Source organism: Oryx dammah, unplaced genomic scaffold, assembly GCF_014754425.2.
Source record: "Oryx dammah isolate SB20612 unplaced genomic scaffold, SCBI_Odam_1.1 HiC_scaffold_8, whole genome shotgun sequence".
Lineage (NCBI taxonomy): Eukaryota > Metazoa > Chordata > Mammalia > Artiodactyla > Bovidae > Oryx > Oryx dammah.
In genome coordinates this window covers 13,587,607-13,609,975 of record NW_024070192.1, presented here as the reverse complement: position 1 = coordinate 13,609,975, position 22,369 = coordinate 13,587,607, and the positions used below count along the sequence as shown (strand labels likewise).

At 40.2% G+C, this 22,369-nt stretch overlaps 1 protein-coding gene across 20 annotated transcripts in view; it reads right to left on the bottom strand.

The window, feature by feature from the left end:
• BPTF (bromodomain PHD finger transcription factor) overlaps nucleotides 1-22,369 on the bottom strand; it is a 134,731-nt gene that overhangs the window by 3,475 nt on the left and 108,887 nt on the right. For 10 of the 20 annotated variants that reach the window (XM_040244936.1, XM_040244934.1, XM_040244939.1 and 7 more), the window contains 10 exons: nucleotides 22,046-22,263; nucleotides 19,080-19,302; nucleotides 17,418-18,355; nucleotides 15,730-15,812; nucleotides 15,197-15,422; nucleotides 12,675-12,991; nucleotides 9,723-9,896; nucleotides 8,761-8,953; nucleotides 7,472-7,556; nucleotides 3,976-4,162 (listed from right to left, as the gene is read on the bottom strand). In XM_040244936.1, the coding sequence (XP_040100870.1) occupies nucleotides 3,976-4,162; nucleotides 7,472-7,556; nucleotides 8,761-8,953; nucleotides 9,723-9,896; nucleotides 12,675-12,991; nucleotides 15,197-15,422; nucleotides 15,730-15,812; nucleotides 17,418-18,355; nucleotides 19,080-19,302; nucleotides 22,046-22,263 (2,644 nt within the window). The remainder of the gene's footprint in view (nucleotides 1-3,975; nucleotides 4,163-7,471; nucleotides 7,557-8,760; nucleotides 8,954-9,722; nucleotides 9,897-12,674; nucleotides 12,992-15,196; nucleotides 15,423-15,729; nucleotides 15,813-17,417; nucleotides 18,356-19,079; nucleotides 19,303-22,045; nucleotides 22,264-22,369) is intronic. The other 10 variants (XM_040244945.1, XM_040244940.1, XM_040244948.1 and 7 more) reach the window with 4 other exon arrangements.

The window sequence follows — 22,369 nt, the reverse complement described above, 5'->3', positions numbered from 1 at the left end:
AGTTGGAATATAAACTACATAAGGTAGGAAGCACAAAGCACAGAGGGCTTATAGAAGTTTCAACCTGAAGTCTGGGCTGCCTGAGAATTCCTTGGAACTTTCAGTTCTTGGGTAGGGAGATTTCTTACACTGGTATTTCTTACTTATCAACTTCCTATTGTTTAAATTGTTATAGCAAATGAGAACTGGGCTTGTGTAACCATTTTCCCTTCTCCCTTCTTGAGTACAACTTTTATTTCTCAGTAATTTAAATCTTTCCACCCTTTGTCTGCAGACTGATAATAAAAGCTGAAAATCAATGTGCCATTTACATTATTGTGACTATATAAATATTTTTCTCTGTAGCACCTACTCTTTTCCTAAGAGGGCATTCTTAGTAACCTATACAACTTTTTTCCTTTCATGGAGTTTCTGATTGCCTTTCATCCGCCCCCCCTTACATTCTTAAGTTATCTAATGTATGAATCATTTTTTCCCTCCAGACACATCCCTTTTGGGAGTGCTCCATTCTCCTGCTTCAATTTGCAGTGCCAGCTGCATGGGCCTGCTGTACAAATGTCACTCTGGGTCAGAGTCATTCTCTTAGTTTCTTGAAATTCAAGGTCTTTCATTTTTTTTATTTTCTTTTTTTGTTAATGCACATCTTAAAATAACTTGCTAAGAAAGGATGCAAGGGAAAGAAGCTCTGAGTCCTTATATGACCTGAAAACATACTCATTCCACCTCTACATGTGACTGTTTGGCTGGACACAGATTTCATTTTCCCTCAAACTTTTCAATTATATTCTTCCATTACTCTCTAGAGTTCTGTGTTGTTAGAGAAAAGTCTGATACCAGTCTAATTCCTATTACTTTATAGGAATTTTAACCTCTTTAGAAGCTTTCAAAAGAGCTTCTTCTATCCTTGGCATCTGGAGATTTCAGTTATGGATATGTGGAATGAACCAGTTACGGATACGTGGAATGAACCAGTTATGGATACGTGTAATGGACCTTTTCCCACTTGTCCGGCTGGCTTACTCATTTACCAACCATTCTCATGCCTCCACAGCCCCCACCCAGCTCCACCTCCTGTCCCACAGAATGGAAGCTCCATGCGAAGCCGCTATATTCAATATCTGATGCACAGCAGTGGCTCAACAACCATTTGCTGAACGAACAGCTTTGCTTAGATACAAAGTTGTCTGCATCTCACCAGCTCAGGAAATTTTTCTTAGTAGTCCTCTGATAATTTCTTCTCCTCTCTTCTCTGTTCTTTCTGAAATTTCCACTAAGTGAATACTGGATATTCCATAACAATTTTTTCTTCATATTTTTCACCTCCTTGTCTTTTTGTTCTTTACATTGAGAATGTCTTGATTCAATGTGTACAGTAAGTTTGTAAAATTTCTAGTTACTCTTTTTTCAGGTTATTCTTTATTTCTAATATCTTGTTCACCATTTTACAGATGCAGTATCTTCTAAAATTTCTCTTGGGACATGATTTAGAGGCTTGCTTTGTTTTTTAAGGTTCTCCTTTGACTTCTCTGGAATCTTTATTACGCCTTGACCTTTCACCTTCGCACTGCAGGCTTTCCTTACATATCTGGCTATCCCTGTCTGTCTGTTCCCACTTAACAGTAAGTTCACAAACTTGATGGGTGCCTGGAGAACCCTGTGCATATGTATGCAGCTTACTAACTGGCGGGCTTTGCTTTAGATCACAGTTTTCAATCTTAACACCACTGACATTCTGGAGCTGGTTAGTTCTTTGCTGTAAAGGCTGCAATGTCTGATGCAAGTGTGGGATTTTCAGCAGCATCTCCAGCCTCTACCTATTAGATGCCAGTACCACTTACCATCTCCAACTGTGACAAACAGTAGTGTCTTCAGGTATTGATAACTATCCCTTGTAGGGAGAGGGTGAGCAAATTACCCTGTTGAGAGCCCCAGTGTTAGAATAAGGGCAGCCGATCCTTCAAGTATCAGGGGATTTTACTCTGGGCCCCATTCTCTTCTGTCTACTCTAGCTCTCTGCTGATGGTTTATTCTGTTTCTTTGGAGAAAAATCCAGTGTTCTTCCAGTTCTTCAGGCCTCCTACAAGGTCTACACACAGGGGTCAATGAGGGTGACTAGCCTGGATACACTGGAGAAGGAAATGGCAACCCACTCCAGTGTTCTTGCCTGGAGAATCCCAGGGACGGGGGAGCCTGGTGGGCTGCCGTCTACGGGGTCACACAGAGTCGGACACGACTGAAGTGACTTAGCAGCAGCAGCCTGGATACAGATCTTCAGTTAACCCTTCTCTCTTCCTACTCTCTCACCTTCGATCCTATTTCAGACTCTGTGTGTTGAAGGCTGTCTGGTGCCCTACCAGTCAGCAGGCTGTCATGTCTGCTGAGGAGCCTGCTGGAGGAGTCTGGCTGTGGCCTACTTGCCTCCATCAGTCAGTGCGCCCTTCTGTCTGCTATATTTCATGATTTGCTGAAATCTCATCAGCTGACTGACTTCTACCATATTCTTTTCACCACTCTGAATTTCTCTTTCTTCCTTTATTATTATTTTCCTGGGGACTCTTGTCATATTCACTAAGTCCTCTCCCATTTTAAGTTTTCCAGCTAATGGGTTCATAGGCAACAATAAAAACAGGAAGGTTTTAGAGATTCTCTAACTCTCTTGGTTCGTGGTTCACAAAGCCTCCCTACTTGCTTTCCATCCTGCCTTGCCTATAGTTTGAGAGTCTTTTGTTGAGAAAGTGATTGGGTTGTGCCTATCTTTAACTTTAAATAGACTGACTCTGAAGTACAGGTCTCAATCTACCTTGTTACAGGAGGAGAGAAACAAAACACCCAGAAGATTTTCCTAAGAGAAAAATGACTAGAGATTCTTACACTTTGGTATGCAGAGTCCCTTGGGAGTTCACTAGATAATACAGGTGCCCAGGCCCCAGCCTAGCCAAGAGTTACCCAGGGAAGATAGATCCTATGACTACTTAGGAAGGATCAAACTAGTGGGCTGGTGGATGGGAGATAGTGAACAATGAATCCCAGGACTAGACCGGTGGCTGCTCTCAAAGAAAAGGAAAATGGGACTCTGTTGGGAAGAAGAAAGTCATGGGCTTGGGAGGAGCACGTACTGAAGAAACAGAAGGCATGAGGTCAAAGCACCTGAATACCATACACAGCTGTTCAATGCTTTTTATATGTTACTACAGAGGTTAAAGTGTCTGCCTCTAATACAGGAGACCTGGGTTCGATCCCTGGGTTGGGAAGATCCCCTGGAGAAGGAAATGGCAACCCACTCCAATATTCTTGCCTGGAGAATCCCATGGACGGAGGAGCCTGGTGGGCTACAGTCCATGGGGTCACGAAGAGTCGGACATGACTGAGCGACTTAACTTAACTTATAGGTTCAAAGGGGCTTTCCTGGTGGCTCAGCTGGTAAAGAATGACCTCCAATGTGGAAGACCTGGATTCGATCTCTGGGTTGGGAAGACCCCCTGGAGAAGGGAACAGCTACCTACTCCAGTATTCTGGTCTGGAGAATTCCATGGACTGTATAATCCATGTGGTCCCAAAGAGTCAGACATGACTGTGTGACTTTCACAGGTTCGAAGAAAAAGTCTGTGGAATTAACGTCTAGTTTTTGCCCAAGGAAAAAAAAAATCCAGAAAAATAAAATAATTCATGATTTCAAAGACATCACAAACATAGATTAAGGAGAATGCGCTAAGATCCCCTCTTTATGGTCTTCCCCTTACTCTCTCCTATAGAACAGTTATTTTTATACTTCTGTAAACTTAGTGAGAGCAAGAACTCTTACTACTATCTTTGTATGTGCCCCACGACATTTAAGACATCCTACATTCTTTAAGCATTTGATAAATGTTTTTTAAATTTTAGAAAGTGGCTCTAATTTTAAGTAGATCATACACAAATCTAGCCATTTCTCATCAGGAGTTGAGTTGATTCAGAGCACTGAACACCTTTGCTTACCTGCTAGCCTTGAATCCTTTCAATTTCTGTACAAAGAATGATTCAAGAACTTCTGCACACTGGTAAAAAGGGGAGTCACTTGGATTGTAGTAACGACAATTATCAAAAATTTTGGTCATATCTGCTACAAATTCCGTCAGCTTTTCATAATATCTTCTTTGTACTCTTTCTTCCATGGTGGCAAGGTCTTAAAAACACAAAATGTAAAAGATTTTCAAAACCTTAAGGTCATTCCCATGTGAATACTGCCTGCAGTTCTGACAAACAAGAACAGGACTGATAGATAAACACAATTTCAAAACTAAATCTCAATAATTATTTTAGAATTGAGAAAATAATTTTGAAGTTCATTCAAAAAATAAAAGCTCAAGAGTATCTAAGAAACATGTGAACAATAAAAGTGATGGGAGAAGACTTAATCTATGAGAATTTAAAACATCATAAAACTGTGATAATGAAAAGTGTGGCACTGTCCAAGATGATACAAACATTAATGGAACTGAATTCAAAACAGGGAGAGACCTGACTGTATTCAGCATATGAATTTTACATATGTTGAGGATGTCATTTCAAGTAAGCAGAGAAAGGAAGAATTCATTAATAAATTGGGTTGGGACAACTGCCTACCTACATTTGAAGAAAAATTCTATCTCATACTATATGCCAAAGTAATCCTAGGTGGATTAAAATTTAAGGACAAAAATGAATGTAATCAATCACTGAACCATGCATATAAAAGTAGTTAAAATGGCAAGTTTACGTTATACATATATTTTAATACACACACATACATATCTTTGATAGTTCCAGTGTTTACAGGTAGGGGGAAAAAGTATAAACAGGAACAACGGTAAAAAAGGACCCAGTTTGATAAAATTCCAAACAAGATTTGGGTATATCATTTTGTGCAGGTTATGTAAGCTGTACAGGAAGAGTGAATGCTTAACACAGCCCACGACGAAAGCACCATACTCAGACTTTTTTAAAGTTCCAGGCAAACACTGATTGAGTAGCTGTAACAAAGTATGTGAGTAAGGTTTGGATATTTTATGATTTCAATTTAGTTTGATATTCCTTTAAAAAAAAAGTATTGGAAAAAAATAAAAAATAAAAAAAGTATTGGGAGAATATATAGGTAAGTCTTTATATATCTGGGGTACGGAGAAAGGCTGAAAATACAACTCTAAAAGTAGAATTCATAATGATTAATAGATTTGAATTAAAAAATATTAAAAACTACCTATGACCAAAATTACCATAAATCTTTAAATATCCTTAGAATATAACTACCCCTTAAATAACACTGACAAGAGTATGAATATCTCAAGAACAAAATGGCAAAATATATAAATAGGAAGCTCACAGAGAAAAAGTTCAAACAGTAAGAACATCACTAGTTACTGAAGACAGGCAAAAACAGAGTCCTTCTTTCGTCCAAATTAGCAGAAACTAAAAATCATAATATCAGACTATTAACACAGGCTAGCTTTAAAGGAGGATGAGAGTGGTAGTAATTTACATTTTACTCCCTACATTTCCGTAACATCTGCATTTGCACCTCAAACCTATCATTTTGAAATAAATATATGCAAAGAAAAAATGTTCTCAAGAGTGATAATGCTCAGTGTCTTCAGGGGTGCAGAGAAAAGGGTACAGATATATGCCATCAGTGGAAAACGGCTCAACCTGCTGAAGCATAATATGAAAATACATAACAGAAGTCTAAAAAATATACATACCCTCTGATAGAGAAATTCTGATTCTAGAAATTTTTTACTAAGAAAACAAATAAGAACAGCACAGATGCACAAAGATGTTTCACAGAAGTGTCACTTATAAGTAGCAAAAATTGCATACAACCCCCAAAAAAATCCATTTGGGGGGAGGTGATTACATAAATTATCTTAACTTCATACAATTAAAAACAATCTGGGTCTATACCACAGCTGATGTGACAAAGCTACTGACTGACAAGTTTACAAAATATGTTATAGGACATGATGATCCATATATATAACTCCATTTAAGAAAATAAAAGCTGCTGACCTTGTTGGCTCCTTCATACTCCTAGAAGAAACTATTTTCAAATTATTCAATGTTTGTCCAGACATTTTCTATGCATCTTTAAATACATGTACATATCCTGAGAAAACACACTTGCTTATGGCTTAAAACCTAGCAATTACTCTTGTAACTTTCATTTTTCTTTCAACAGTATATTTGGGAGACCTGTATTATCTTTATGTACATACCTACATAAAATGCTATTTATCTGGCTGGCATTTAAAAAATAGGAAAACATTCTAGCTCTTCAAGGAAAGAACTGTGGTTAAATAAGTTAAGGCATAATCAATTTACAGACTATATAAAGCCATTAAAATTGTTACTGAAGATTAATGAAGATATCGGAGAAGGCAATGGCACCCCACTCCAGTACTCTTGCCTGGAAAATCCCACGGATGGAGAAGCCTGGTAGGCTGCAGTCCATGGGGTCGCTAACAGTCGGACACGACTGAGCGACTTCACTTTCACTTTTCACTTTCATGCATTGGAGAAGGAAATGGCAACCCACTCCAGTGTTCTTGCCTGGAGAATCCCAGAGACGGGGGAGCCTGGTGGGCTGCCGTCTGTGGGGTCGCACAGAGTCGGACACGACTGAAGCGACTTAGCAGCAGCAGCATGAAGATTAATGACAGGAAGATGAATGCCAGACATATTTACTACACGATCTCAATTTTTTCCCTTTTTAAAAATATATATGATTTCAATTTACACACACACACAAAGAACACACCAAAATGTGAGAGCATTCAGGGAGGAAAAGGTTTAAAGTGCATGCATCTAAAAGGCTTAGCTGCTCTTGGAATATTTTCATCAGCTACAATGAATCTTTTGGCAGTTCTGGAAGCTTTTATGTATGTTCTAACTTCTATAACTTCTTTTGCAGATAAACTATTTTTAATATAATCATCACCTGTAGCTGTTCATCTTAATACAGTCACTTGCAGCTGTTCCTTATTACTATTTTCATTTTCTGGGCAATGAAGCCATATTTTCTTGGATTTCTACCTTTGTTCTCCTTCAGGAAAAGACGAGGAAGAGAGGACAGGAAAGATGAGAGGTTCAAAATGACCTCAATCTATTCAAGGATTTCACTCCTTACACAGCTACAGAGTATTCTGCTCATCCTTTGATTTGGCTACTCCTCTCCTGACGGTCATTTATTTCATTTTCAGTACTTTTGCAATTATAAACACTGCCGGGATGAACAACATGTGTGCATATATAAATCCTAAGGGATGAAACCGCTGGGTCCAAAGCTATATATCCTTGAACTATAACATGTGCTCCCCATTTATCCTACCACTGACTATACCAGTTTAGACTCCCACCGGTCCTGCTCAACACAGCCTCATGATGTATCAGTTGCATGGATGAAAAATGAAATAGCTGCTTAGACTTCTGAAAAAACTTCAAGTTCAACTCAAGCACTTACCCATAGGTTCCTTAATAACACCATAATAATCTGGTGCGTCGTTAGGATCCACTGGTTCAAGGAAAGGCCAGGCCATCTTATGGGCCTATATTGATGAGAAAAAAGGCATCATTACTGTCAGGGAGAAATAAAAATTTCATCTAAGCTTCCCATCTGAGTTGCTGCATCAGTCAGCCCTTAAACTTGGAGAGTCAGTTTTAAACTTGATGGATGAAATTTATACTTGGGATGATTTTTGCTCCAGTTACAAATGATCTCGGACGAACATGCTCTATAATAATGGTGCTCAGAGGCCTGGGACCTTGCCCTGAGGGGGGATGGTGGAGCACTAGCTTAGCAGTCAAGGAATCTGTCCTCTGGTCCCTACCTGCCGCTGCCGCTGCTGCTGCTGCTAGGTCACTTCAGTCGTGTCCGACTCTGTGCGACCCCATAGACGGCAGCCCACCAGGCTCCTCTGTCCCTGGGATTCTCCAGGCAAGAACACTGAAGTGGGTTGCCATTCCCTTCTCCAATGCATGAAAGTGAAAAGTGAAAGTGAAGTCGCTCAGTCGTGTCTGACCCTCAGCGACCCCATGGACTGCAGCCTTCCAGGCTCCTCCATCCATGGGATTTTCCAGGCAAGAGTCCTGCAGTGGGGGGGCCATCGCCTTTTCCGGGTCCCTACCTGATGACCTGCCAACTTAGTGATGCTGCCACTGCAATCACGTCTATTGAACTGGAGTGGGAGGGGTTCCAAGTGGGGATTCCTTTTGTAGGTGAAGGATGTGGCAGAGAGATGAAGTTAAGTAAGATGCAACCACATGATGAGACTACTGTTCTTGCTTCGGTTCTTTCAATGTTTCTGATTATAATGACACGGGAGACAGTGCTGATCTAGCACTATGTCTGGAATACATCTCTAATACTTGGCAATCCTATTAGGCACCCCCATCTCCTTCTTATTTTTAATAAGGGAGGGAAGGCTTTGCCTCAAAGCCTTAGATAAGCATTTGTATCTCACTAGAATTTAATCAAATTGCTTTTCAATTGATGGTATTGTAGTTTCCTTTAAAAATAAAATTTAGGCTAAAAAAAAACCCAGTCATTTTAAACATGAGCATTAGCTAGACAACAGCTGAGCTAGCCTGTGGATCTGGTCAACGTCATGACAATGGCATGTGGAGGACTTCAGCTGGGAGTCGGTAAATAATCAGGTCCTTGAAGACTGGAAAGGTCAAACCCCAGAAGTGTTTCCTAGGTCATGCTGGTTGACTTCATCTTTCAGTGCTGCACAGAGAGTGGCTTCTCACCTGTAAAGAACGCAGCACCCTCTTCAGACCCTCATAATCTTTCTCTGTGAGCGGCGTGAGCACTGTCATGGCATCCTCTGTTGACTGGCACTGTGGACAGACGTACTCGTCAATGAGCTCTGCCTCACTCTGCAAGATGCCAACGCAGCGCCCATGGTACCAATTCTGACACCGATCACAGCCAATATAAAATCTGCAAGATCCGAAATGGAAATGTGAGTTCAAAACAGAGGGCATGACATGACTTATAATTTACTTAAAAAAAAAAACAAAAAACATGCATCTGAAAATACTCTAACCCTGGGATATAAAATAGTTTTAGTATTATAATTATTTTAATACTTCTGAAGATTGACATTCCAATGTGTTAATTTAGTATCTCCGATGTTAAGAACAAGCATTAAAGGTTTAAGACCACTGTCAAAATTGGAGAACCAATATGATAAAAAAAAAAAAGTAGGACATTTAATTGACTTTAAAGCTCAAAACAAAATAAAGACAAAAATCTTTCAACTAATACCATATCAAATGGAAAGCTGGTACTGGCCACCCAACTGGGAGTTCAAAATCCTAAAAGCTAATACAGAGTCTCAGAGCTTATTCCCAAATTAGTGTTTTACTAACCTGCAATAAAGCACCATTTCAAAACACTGATAAAAGTCCAAACAAGTCAGGCTATTTTAATCTCATTAATTTCTGCATTACATATTGAAGAATCAAGTCTACCATTAAACCACATTTTCCCCAATGCATCTCAAACATTCACTATGAAGCAGCATAAAGTTTGAAGGGGAGGTAAAGAGGGAAGAAGAGAAAAAAAAAATTGGAAAGGAATTTGTAATGTAAGTGTATCATATATGCAGAAAAGTATCTTGCTTTTTTATTTTAAAATAAAATAAGTAACCAGTCAGAGCAATTTGGCTTCCTAAATTATTAAATATGATGCTCTTATCAGAACTCACTGTGACTCATCATAAGGTGTTCTGCAGATACAGTACAATTCCTCACTGTTGCCCTCTTGTGCCCGTTTACAATCATTACAGATGTACACATCCATTTTCTTAGCCTCCTTTTCTGTGATGCCAACACATTCTCCATGATACCAGTTAGTACAAAGATCACAGCCAATATAGAACCTAAAAGCATTCACAATGAAAATGACAATGTAGTTGTCATTTTGAGCTGCATGGTACGTAAATCTGTCTTCCCTGTCCTGATTCACGTTCTTACAGGGTAACTTTCTGCAATGAGTCAGCTAAACATCCTGAATCCAGCCATTCTAACCCTGACAAACTGCAGCATTTGATGCTGTATCAAGTGTGGAAACATAAAAGTCGCTCACATCCATTTCAACAAATACACTGTTGAGTGAAATGCGGGTCTTTAAAAAAAACACACTGGGATTTGAAAAAATAAACAACACACCGATGGTAATGTCTCCCTCTTAATGAATGCGTGTAAAACTGTCACAGGCACAAAAACCAAAGCCAAAGAATCAAAGACTTACATCTGTCAAACCTATGCCACAGAAGCCATTTCAAAGTCAGGGCTATTTCTTAGATAGGTTTGAAAATGTATCTCACGATTTAAATTTGAAAACAAAGCAAAGCGCAAACACCAAGTAGAAGTTACACTGCAAGGAACATGCAGGAGTTCAGCCAGGGGCAGAAGATAAAATGGTCACAATGCGAGATGAAGAAGGAAATTAAAAAGGCGCATGTAGGGAGTCTACCAAGTTTCCGAAATAAATATTGGAATTTAATTGCAGTAAGATTACGACATGGGCCAGTTTTTCAGTCAGTAGAATGTGTGTGACAGTGTGGAGAGCGGCCAGGTTATTAGCTGGTGAGAAACTACTTCCGTTCAAAACCAGGGATACACTGTGTGGAGAGTGATATAAGGATTGTTAATCTAAAAACGGGGCCATATGACTGTGTCACTGTGGGTAACCACAGTTAGTCAACCTCGAGGCCTTTGTCGTGTAAGATCCCAAACAGCACAGTGAAGACTGTCTCTATGACAAACACATAGTGTGTCTTCCGTGCTGACGGGTGCTCTGGAGGAATGCTGGTCAGAGTCACGGCAAGGATGACCGTGAACTGCAGGGAACGAGACTGGCCTTGCTGATACCCCTGGTTCTACCCAATGTATTTCCTGGCAGATTCACCTAGAGGAATCGCAATAGTCCTCAAGCTTCCAACTAACCTGCTTTTGAGCATCAAGGAGTAATAGACTTTTCTTGTGAGTTACAACGCTCACACGACTTGCACTGCCCCGGGTGGAGGCCCTGGGGTGTTTCTGCATGCTGCCTTCACCCAGGCAGGCAGTGTGCTGTGTGTTCTGGAAGTAAGCTCAGGACTTGAATTTCAGGTTTTAGTCTTTCTCACTAGATTCCCAAACCAGCCTAGTTTGGTATAAGAGATCACAGAACACTCCTTAAAAAACTCTCCCCAACTAGAACAGGGAATGGATGAACCTGGTATACTGAAATGTTAATAATGAAAAAAAGTAAAAAATATGAAATATCCACAAAATAACAATCTCAATACAATGAACATATGTACGTGTGCCGCATTTTATGCAATTTAAAAGTTGTGTGTGAAATGAATTTCCATGATCTGAATATTTTAAATAGGCCAAAGTGTCTTGTTATTTAAGGAAAATCCATAAACAGAGCCTTTTGTAAAGAAAGTAAATCATGTTGTTTTGTTCTATAAACCATTTAGTATAATTTGCCTAAGGGGAGGCACACGTGTATTGAACCATGGGGAAAATCAGTTAATAGGGTTCTACTTTTTATATCACATCGAATTTCTCATAAGGTAAGACAATGAAAAGTGAAGATGCCTATACTGATCTGCATTTAATTCAACACACAGCTAAACCTACCAACATAAAGCTTTGATTTAGCACTTCCAAACAGATTATAATTTAAACTGCATCACTAAAGTAGTTCCACTGTTACAACTTAAACATCATTAAAGAGACAATTTTATTCTATAAATGGATTAGGCATCTACTTACAGTAGACATTAAGCATTCCTAATTCTAAATGATCACACTTTTTAGCATAATCAAACTTTTGGGTATTGTAAAATTAATACTGCTATTAATTTTGGTTTTAAAAAGTTGGCCTGCATCTGAATGTTGAAAATGGAAGCTTAATACCTAGTTGAGTGATAAAAATGATAGGAAAAAAAAAGTGTAACCGCATTTATGGATTAATGTCTCTCAAATCTTGTATATATAACCAAATACAAGTCACAACTATCAAAAACAGCTTCCAGTTGCCGTGCTTATCAAATTTTTGAGTGTCATACTTGAGGAATGAGTGAAAGAACTCCTTTTTGTATTTTTCTGACTTCTGTCCCCAATAAGAAAGTGGGAACTTGGACAAAAATATTAGGTTACAGTATTCTATTGCAAAAAGATAGAATTACTTGCAATTAAATGATAAAAATCCCAAACCACTCCAACTCAAAGCCCTTTCCACCATTTGAATCTAGGTTGTCTCTAGGGTTGGATGTAATCATGGGGTTGTGAAGATTCCAGAAAGGATGATGTCAACTTTGGGCGGTGATAGTAACACCCCTCTTTCTTCAGAGAGCATTACTGATTGATCTGGAATTGATCCAGAGAGAAAAGGAGACAGCAAAGGAGCAACAGAAAGCTTATTTTTGATAGAAAAGAATATGATGAAGGACAAACATGAATCATGAACACGTGGGGGAAAAAAAACACGAATTTTTATTCTAGTGTCAAGGTTAAGAATATCAGATGCAAGACCACAAATGAAATATCTTATGTTTAACTATTTTCATTTACACTGCTACTGATATCCTCATTTTCTTCAAAACTGGAAACTTAGCTACACTTTTAAGAGAATAAACTAGAGCTCAGAAAGATCTACTCACTTAGATTCATCGTAAGGCGTTTTACAGATACAGTAAAGCTTTGTGTCCTTCTTAGTTTCCTTTGAGGTAGTAGAGATCATTTTCTTCTTCTTGGACTTGGAGTCTCTCTCCTCTTCCCGCTTCCTTTTCTGGGAAGCCACAGGCAGCGTGGTCGTGGCTGTGGCCAGGGGGCCCGGGTGCTGCGGGGGAGGCGGAGGCGGAGGTGAAGGCGGAGGGGCTGGAGGTGCGGGCGGTGCTGCGGGGCAGGTGGCAGCTACTGCTGTGGCCTGCACCAAGTCTTTTTCCTTCTTAATTTTCAGGTCCCTCTTGAGCTCTTCCTGTCGTCAATTAAAGAAAACACCAGACCATCAACCGATTTACATAACGTCCTGGCCAGACGACCTTCCTTCCCCTCCCTTGTCCGAGGAGTTCCCTAGTTCAGTCTAACTCCAGCCAAGAGGGTTCTTACTTTACCTTAAACCCACTAGACAGCTAGAAACAGAAAATGATAATTACACAACAATTAGAAAGCTGCGAGTTATCGTCAAAGGAGGTTTGACAGAGAGACGAGCATGTGTATAAAAGAACGGTCCTTCTGACATGCCAGGGCCCTGCCTGGCCACTGCAGTCACCGCTCAGGACGTGGTTTCAAGTGTCCACACGCGCTGGCTGCTTCCTTTCGGCTGGTCGCCTTCTGTCCCCTTAGAGTGAGATTGGACATACTGGACACGAACGGGATGTGACCCTCCAGACGTGGCCTGACCAGCGGAGTATGAGACAGATGCGCCTTATTTACTGTGCTTCTATGTCTAGAATTTAAGACTTGAAGGACAGCTATCTTCTCAAAAGAAATTTTGCACAAATTACAATCTTCCCTTTTTCCCATGTGAAACATTTTATAGACACACCTGTGGTATTAAGCACTACAACTTCTTAGAAATGATGATTAAAAAAGTTTCATTTTCCGAAATAATATGATGTGTTTATAACATTAAGTTTATAAACATAAATTTAATTTAAGGAAAATTAAGATTGTCAAGACAGTATAAAGGGTACACACTTTGACCATCCCTTCAAGAACATTCCTATGACAGCATTAACATATGAGAAGTCTCTGCTTTCTGCATAACTTTTATGTAAATTTAAAACTGTTCTTAAAAATGAAGTCTATTTGTTTCAAAGAAGGCAATCATAAATTATATAAGAACAGGTAGATATAAAGGACCAACTGCATATCTTCACAATAAGAATACCAGCTTTACAACTAAAAATAATTTTTAAAATATACTAGTATACATAAATTTGAAAGTTGTTCTTCAAAGGAAATCATCCTAGCAATACATTCTATTAGTTAAAATAATGCTGAATATTTTAAGTACAATTTTTCTCCCTCATTAGATTAGCAATACGCTGTCAGAAACAACACCATTGCTGTACACTAGAGTATCTGTAGTAGTAACAGCATTTTTAAGTGGCAGCATAGTATAGAGAACGCAGAAAAATGGTCAGCATATGCTGTTTACCGTGTGATTCTGATTAAAATGTGTTTTAGGTAAATACCTATATTGCAAATAATATATATGAATATAAATTATTTTAAAATGGTAATCTTTGAGGGGGGATCACCACAGACTATTGGCTCTTTTATTTTTGTTTCCTTTGACAATGGTTGTGACACCTCAATATTCATCTAGTAGTGACTACCTTACTGAACTCGCTCTTGAATTTTAATAATTTTTCTTTGGGGTTTCAATATAATCATACCATACACAATAACAAATTTTATCTTCTGTTTTGCTTTTTTTTTTTTTGCTTAACATGTTAGCTAGAATTTCCAGAGATGCTGAGTAATGGTGATGATTCTGGGAATTACCACCAGTTTCTGACTTCAGTGCAAAGATCTCTAATGTCTCAGAGTTACATGCAATGTTCATTAGTAGGATGACCTACTAATTTAATATTTAATATTTCTAATTTAATATTTCTCACTTTTCAAAATGTACAAGACATTTTTAGAGATGCTTTAGATAGCCTACTTCTCTTTTAAAAAACTGTTTCAATATGTATGAGTAATCTTTCATTTCTCAACAAATTCTCCAAGTATACAGAGAACTAGCCACGCCTGCAGGATCAGTTACAAGCAAGGAAGAAATCTGGCCTTATTTAATGGACACACTTAATTTTTCCTTTAACATGATTTCACAGTTTCTCTGTTTACTCTTCTCATGAAACTTGGCAACTTTTGGCAAGACTATGTTGCAGACAATAAGAACTACAGTCAAGAGGATCCTCAAATGTTTTAATCAAAAGTCTAGACCTCTCCAAGTGGCTAGTTCAGAGATTACAATATGCATGTATACATAAACATCTATCTTATTTTAAAAGACATAAGTTCCACTGCTTACTACTTATTCTAGGAACAAAAATGTAAATTCTAGAAAACAAACTCAGATTTTAAGTTTAATCACAATTTCAAAGGGGGAAGAAAAAGTAAAATCCGATGCTGAACACTGGACACAGGAGGATAGAAAACACTTTCTTACCTGCACTTCGATTTGTAGATCTTTGTCTAGCAGTGCTCTCTTTTTCAGTATTTCAGCTTTGAGCTGCTCTTTGTGCTTGAAGAGCAGTGCAGAGAGCTTGCTGGCATTCTGTTTGCTACGTTTCTGTTCCACACTCTCTTCTCGCTTCCGTTTTTTTGCTGCCTGTTTTTCTTCTTTATCAATCTTATCCAAAATATACTTCATCACCTGGTTACAGACAATCATTCTAGAGAGAAATACACAACCTATGTAATGCTGGGCATTTTATTCTGGGCTTAAGACATAATTTTTCTATGTCTCTATTGTTGATACTAACTTTCTGGGAATGGAGAGCTTCAAAGAGTGCTTCAAAACCAGTCACAAGCGTCTATTAGTACTGAATGTTCTGATTTAATAAACTCCAATCAGGATAAAACACAAACTCAGAACTCCCGTGCGCATGTGTGTGTGTGTTCGTTCATGCGCACACTTTAAGAGAAGAGACTGATGCACAGTGAGAGCCTGTGTAATGGGTTACGAACATTTCTCCCTACCTTTGATTCTCTTCTCTTTCTGCTGGAGTCATGGTCTTTTTCTGTTTTAAATGTTCTATTACAGCATTATGCTTCATCACCACCTTCAGGACAGAATAAAATCCAAAAATGCATATTTTATAATGACTACAAGTTAGCACAGGGGTAACAACAGTAGAAATCTGAGCGTGTATATGTGTTTCCCGAAGAAACTAAGTATTTTATATCACAGTACAAATAAGATTAGAGCCACAGTATGCCCCAGGGGTTCACCATGTACTGGGCACTGCACTGAGTCAAGCTCTGGGCATCACCTCGTTGATTCATTGTAACAATGCTGAATGGTAGGGACATTTTTATAGATGAGATGCTGAGATATAAAGACTTTACTAACTTGTCTGAGAGTAAAGAATGCATACAGTTGTCATTTTAACCCAGCTCTCATTCTCCAATGATCTTGTTTTGAATGTTATGTTCTCCTTCCCAGGCATTAAAGATCACTCCATTCCAGCCCGTCCCCACCTTATACAGAAGTTAGCGTGAAGAGAGACATTATAACAATTCTCAGTGCATGGCCCATACAGTACTGAAAGATGGAAAATAATGCATTTTAAAATACTGCAGATGACACTAATTTTATAAGGACATTACCATACATCTTCAAAGTCCCTCTGCTGCATAATGAGTGCTTCTAACAACAGTATTACAATCATCAAAGTTGCGAAGAGACTAGATCTTAAATTATTCCAATCACCAAAAAGAAATGAAATTATGTGACATGACAGAGGAGTTAATTATTGCCATGATGGCAATCATAAGATACAATCTGTGTCAAATAAGTCATACACCTTAAATTTATACAATGCTACATGTCAAACATATTTTAATAAAAAATAAAAAGTGCTTCTATATACATGACCTAGTTTAATCATTACAATAGCCTTGCATGGCTGAAAAGAGAGTTTTAAGGAGGATAAAGCTCAGGGAAGGTGAGTGAGCTTCACGGACTGTAAATGGGAGGCCCAGGAACTGGGTTCTCATGACTTGGAAACACTTGAAATCCACACAGACTCCTGACAAGTGCAGAGTACTGCAAGCTGTAAATGCAAAGAAAGCTTTCTCCGGTAATGTAGGATATTATTTATTATACATGAAACTTCATTTCAAGTAGAATAACTCTAATTCATCTAAATTGCCTTACTTCACGACGAGGCTACTGCACAAGGTTGCTTTTTATTTCTTCTATGGAGTAATGGTCCTTAACACTTCTTTTTTTAAAAACAAAGCTATGACTGGAAATACAAATGAGTTTAATCTCCCTGTAAAATTTGCTTAGTCTACACACAAACTAAGGAGGGACAACTGCGAATACCTTCAAACAAATTGCCACGATGCCTCAAGTGGCTTCAAAACTTAGTCAAACCTTCAAGTTTCAAAGATACTTAAACTTCCTATGTCCATTCTTTCCATCTTAGTTCTCCCAAAATACGGGTAGTTTTCACCGGTAAGTACTGGCTGTGTATACACAACAGAGTCCCAGACCATAAGTCACATGATACGTTTTGGTCAATGCAGTGCTGCTTCTAACTTGAAGCGACAACGACCTCTGTGTCTCGTTTACGGAAAGCTAACACAACCAAACACTACGTCTAATGCACAGCACAATCATTCAAGCTACTGAACATGCTGCTTTTACTTAATAACTTTACCTGTTTCTGAATGATTTCACTTTGATTAGAAGCTTGGAGGGTGTGTTCCCGCTTAATTTCTATCTGTTGCTGCTTCTTCTTTTGCTGCTGCTCCCTGAGTTGCTGAACCCTCTGCAACTGCTCTTGCACACTGGCTGCCTGCACTGTAACCACATTCTGAATGTGGTGCGTCTGCACAGGGCTGCTTTGCTGAATCTGAACGGGTAACTGGAGTTTGATCTGCTGGGGCACACCACCTTGCTGAGCCTGTATCTGAGCCACAACCTGCGACTGGATCTGGGAGAGAACCTGGACTTGTGGTGGCAGCTGCGGCACAGCCAGGACTTGGGGCTGAGGCTGCGGTACTTGGAGCGGAGGACGGGGCGGGGATGAAACAGTAACTTGACTTAACGTTTGTCCTGGTGAAAGAGTTTGAGTTGAAGACTGTACCTGGGGTTGTGACTGTGGCTGGCCCTGGGAAGGTGTCGGAAGAGATGTGTGTGGCTGGATTGGAATCGGTTGGGAGGCTGCAGTCTGACCCTGGGCCTGCTGTCCGGGAGACACTTGGGATGGCGTCGATGGGCGTGCTCGAGTCTGTGGCGGGCTCTGGACGCGAGCAGGAGGCTGTCCTTGGCCATTGCTCTGAGGCGGACACTGGCCTGCAACCTGGGCTTTGGAGGACTGTGCTTGGGTGGGCTGTGCTTCAGGAGGGACATAGGAGGCCACAGCTGTTTGGGTCTGAACTTCAGGCTGAGTCTGAGTTTCAGGCTGAGCTGGGGATGGGGGCTGGGTTTGGGGCTGGGGCTGAGCTGAAGGCTGAGCTGAAGGCTGAGCGGGCTGTGCAGGCTGAGGCTGGGCTTCTGGAGGACTCACGCTCGACGGCGGAGCTGGAGGCAGGCTTTTGGCTGGCTGCACCTGTGTCGGGGACGATAATTTACTCTGTCTTTGTTCACTTGTACCTGTGAAAAGGCAAGAGCAAATACTTATGACTCTAGAACGTAAGACTGTGGTTTAAGAAGAATTTGAAGGGGATTTTCTAAAGGTGAGAATTCTACATTTCAGGACAGAGGACTGAAGCTTAGAAATGCTCCATCTAGAAATACTTTGGTCAGGACTCGCCTATCGGGGAACCTCGCCATGTTCATGGCTGCCTGCCACACGTTTTGCGAGGTCTCCGGAGGGCTGGCTTCCGAAGCAAAGCGCAGTCTCTGGACATCAGTCCGGACTTGTGGCCCAGGCTAAGCTACCCGTATCCCTCTCCTATGGCATGGGGTCAGTGAACGACAGCAGCTTGCAGGGGGAGGCTCACAGAGTGCTCCGGTTTGGGAGCTCTCAGTCCTAGCTTATGAGCTGGACAGACCATCTGCCCTGCGAGCACGTCCGTGATTCACTCAGCAAGTACAGGTTTGGGAGAGAGCAGGAGGGGGCACGGTCGCCACGGCACTTTACTACTGTGCGCTACCCTCTGCTTTCCTCATTTCCTAAAGGGGGAGAGGGGTGGAGACAGGAGTCTGTCCAGGCAAGAGATCTGGTCGAGCCCTTGTGAGGCTGACCAGTCAGCTGTGGCCGCTCATCGGCTTGGGGCACATCTGCCCAAGGTAAGCCCCAGTCCTCTTGCCTCCTTGGTCACCCAGCTACTTGTGACACCAACGAGCAGCACTTCTGACAGCCCCCAAGTTCTACCTGCTGCTGTAGTAGAGACGGTGGTGGTGGTGCTGCTGGTGGTGGCAGCTGTGGTTGCCAGCGGGGTGAAGAGGAATCGCTGAACGGTACCATTTGGCATCGCAGCTTGCATCAGCTGCTGTCCTGGACCCGGAAGTATCGTCACCCCTTGAGGTATCAACTGCAACTGCCCAGTAGTCTGACCTTGTCCTTGAATCACTACTGTCAAACCTTGATTGCCACCCTACAGAAAAAAAACACCTAACATGTAAAGAGTATTCAAAAAGCATCAATCTGTAAGTATACTGTTTTTATGTTGAAATATCCTTTAAAATAATGAACTATGTATTTGAATGTCTATGGAATAGTACCAAGATAAATACAGATAAGCTAAAAGAATGGCATTTATTTTAAAAGACTGATGGTGATTAGTGGAAAATACATGAATTAACAGTCCAGAGTTCCAGTCTGAGTTCTGCACATGGACAGCCAGGAATCTGTCTATGAGTAACACCACTTACCTGGATCTAAGTCTCCCAGTCTATAAAATAAGAGCATTGAAGTGACTAAGGTCTCCACATAATTCTGAGTTTAAATCACCTTATTTATATTCATATTATTTTGTAACTTTCAAAGCATCTTCATACATACTTTAGACATGCCTCATTTGATTCTCACAATAGGCTTATGACTTTGTGGAGTAAGGAGAGAAAATATTACTACACTCTTCCTACCAATTAGGAAACTCAAGTTGGAAAGTTCAAGTCCCTTGCCGACAATTAGAGAGCAAGTCCAAGGTGAGACACAGTGAGAAGCCCAGGTCTCCTAGTTTCAGCTTTTTCACTATGTACCAAACGATCTATGGAGTGTGTGTATGCTGAAGCATAGAAAGCTTAGGGTTCTACACATGGAATGCAAACACCACGTGAGGAAGGTCACTAATGTCTGAGTTGTCACCAAAATGGGGACCAGGAACTAAAAACTCCGTATGTACTACCACTTCTGTCCAGGACTTATTAATCCTCAACCACCAGGAGCATGAGGGAGAATTAGAAAGCAAATGTAAAACCAATCCACCCCAAATCTCCAACAGTCAAAACTGACACTGCAAAGTTCACTTATTAAGCTCCATGCACTTTTACTCATGAGCCCCTTATTCACTCTTGCTTTTCTAAAATACTTTCTGTGTGCAGAGTCAAAACTACATAAAACACAAAGTATAAAGAATAATTATGAAGTGAGAACTATAAACCCAGCATTCAGGTCATCATCGCCAGTATCCAAGAAGCTCTGCATGTGACCTGGTTTGATCTTCATCTCCTTCCTTTGCCCTAGAGGGAAGCACTAATTTCACGGATATAGTACCTGCATTTCATCGTGTTGTGACCACTGAGGTGTATACAGATCTCTACAGGGCCACAGGCTCATGACTTCAGGAGCACCATTATTTACAAAGAATATGAAGGGTGCCCTTTGGTGCCCCCTCCAGGAAGGCAATGCAGCAGCCCCCTAATTCTGCACAATGTAGCTAGTTTTGCCTGTTTCTGAATCTTAGGCAAGTAGACCATAATGTATGTTTGTTACTTGCTTCTTTATTTAGCTCAGCAATGTAGTTCTACATTGTGGTAGTTTGTTCATTTCAGTTGCTGTAGAAGGCATTACCACTTTACTGATCTAACCGATGGCTGTTGTATATATATTCATGTCCGTTATTCTGGTGCTCAGACGAACAAGAACTTTTCGACAGAACATACCTAGGAGGGTAACTACTGTGACCTGGGGCATGCTGTGTCTTCAACTTTGCTAGAAAGTATTGAGGAGTTTTCCAAGGTGGCCAAACCAATTTACATTATTATCAGTTGTGTATGAGAGTTCATTCTACTCCATATTTTTGCTTTTCTTGATTTTGTCTGACATTTTACTTTATACCAACCTCTTAATACATGGTTTTAATACACATTTCCCTCATTACTAACAAAGTTCAGCAGTTTTTTGGATTTGTGGATATTTAAGAGTTCCTCTATTCTCATCAAGTGTGTCTATTCTAATTTTCTACCAAGTTATCTGGATTTTTTCCCCATCTCAATCTGTAGTAGTAACTCTTCATTTCTGGAGAACAATCCTTGGCTGGCTATATGTGTTCCTTCCCCTCACTCTTTTCACTTTTTCGTGTTTGATGGACTAAAGTTCTTACTTCTAATGTTGAATTTATAAATCTTTTCCTTTATGGTGAGTATTTTCTGTCTTTAAGAAAGCCTTTCCTACCTTCTGACAAGTACTATAGTCTTATCTTTTACAGCCAGGACTTTAATCTTCCTGGAGCTGAGTTTATGAGTGAGGTTGTGGTTCAAGCCAGGACCTTTTATTGAAAAGTTTGTCCTTGATCCACACTGCCATCCAGGTCATATATCAAGTGTCCACATATGCATATGGGTCCTCTTCTACTGTTCTGTATCGACTGGTCTACCTATCCTTGTGTCTGAACCTTACTGTATTAATTAGTCAAGGACTATAATTTCAAGTCTTTATATCAGGTTACTACATAGGGCAAATCCTCCTTTTCTTCAAAAGTATTAAGAGTTACTCTGGATCCTTTGAACTTCCATATAAATTTTTTTAAAACCAGCTTGTCAAACTTTAAAACACCTCTCTTAGGATTTTGATGGCAACCACATTCACTCTATGGATTACTGCTGGAAGAACTGATAGAACTGATAGTGACACTGGGTGTTGCAAGGAAACAGCTTAATGTACTTAAATTTTACTTTTCCCAAGCAAATTAGTTAACTACACACAATCTCAGCACTCTGGACAGTTGAGGGGATCACATCCTGCCTTTAAGAAGTACTTTTCTTTGACTTTAGGAAGCAACCATTTCTTAAAACAAGTACATTTTTAAACCTCTGAAAATAAGTCCATGTTTTAAAACTCACAGCAAATGTAAATAAGATCACTTCTAACGTGAAAAGGGAAGTCACATTACTTACGTGGCCCTGTGTTAACTGAGTGAGCTGAGCCATGGTAAGCTTCACCTGTCCTTGCTGGGGACGAGGGGGCTGTGAGGTTGAAGGCTGCAGACTCGCAGTGGATGTTCCTGAAGATAACCCTTTCTGTGCAGGTGTGGAGGAAACGGTACTAGGGGCAGAAATCGCAGTGGAGACAGGCTGCCCTCTGATGATCTGTGTCACCACCTGCTGAGGAGCGCCTGTGTAAACAGGGAAACTATTAGAGTGCTTCTGTGCCCAGAGTGCTCCTCTGAGTTGAGATATATCTTTCAACACTTCGCATGAATGTATTTTCTCAATTTTCAA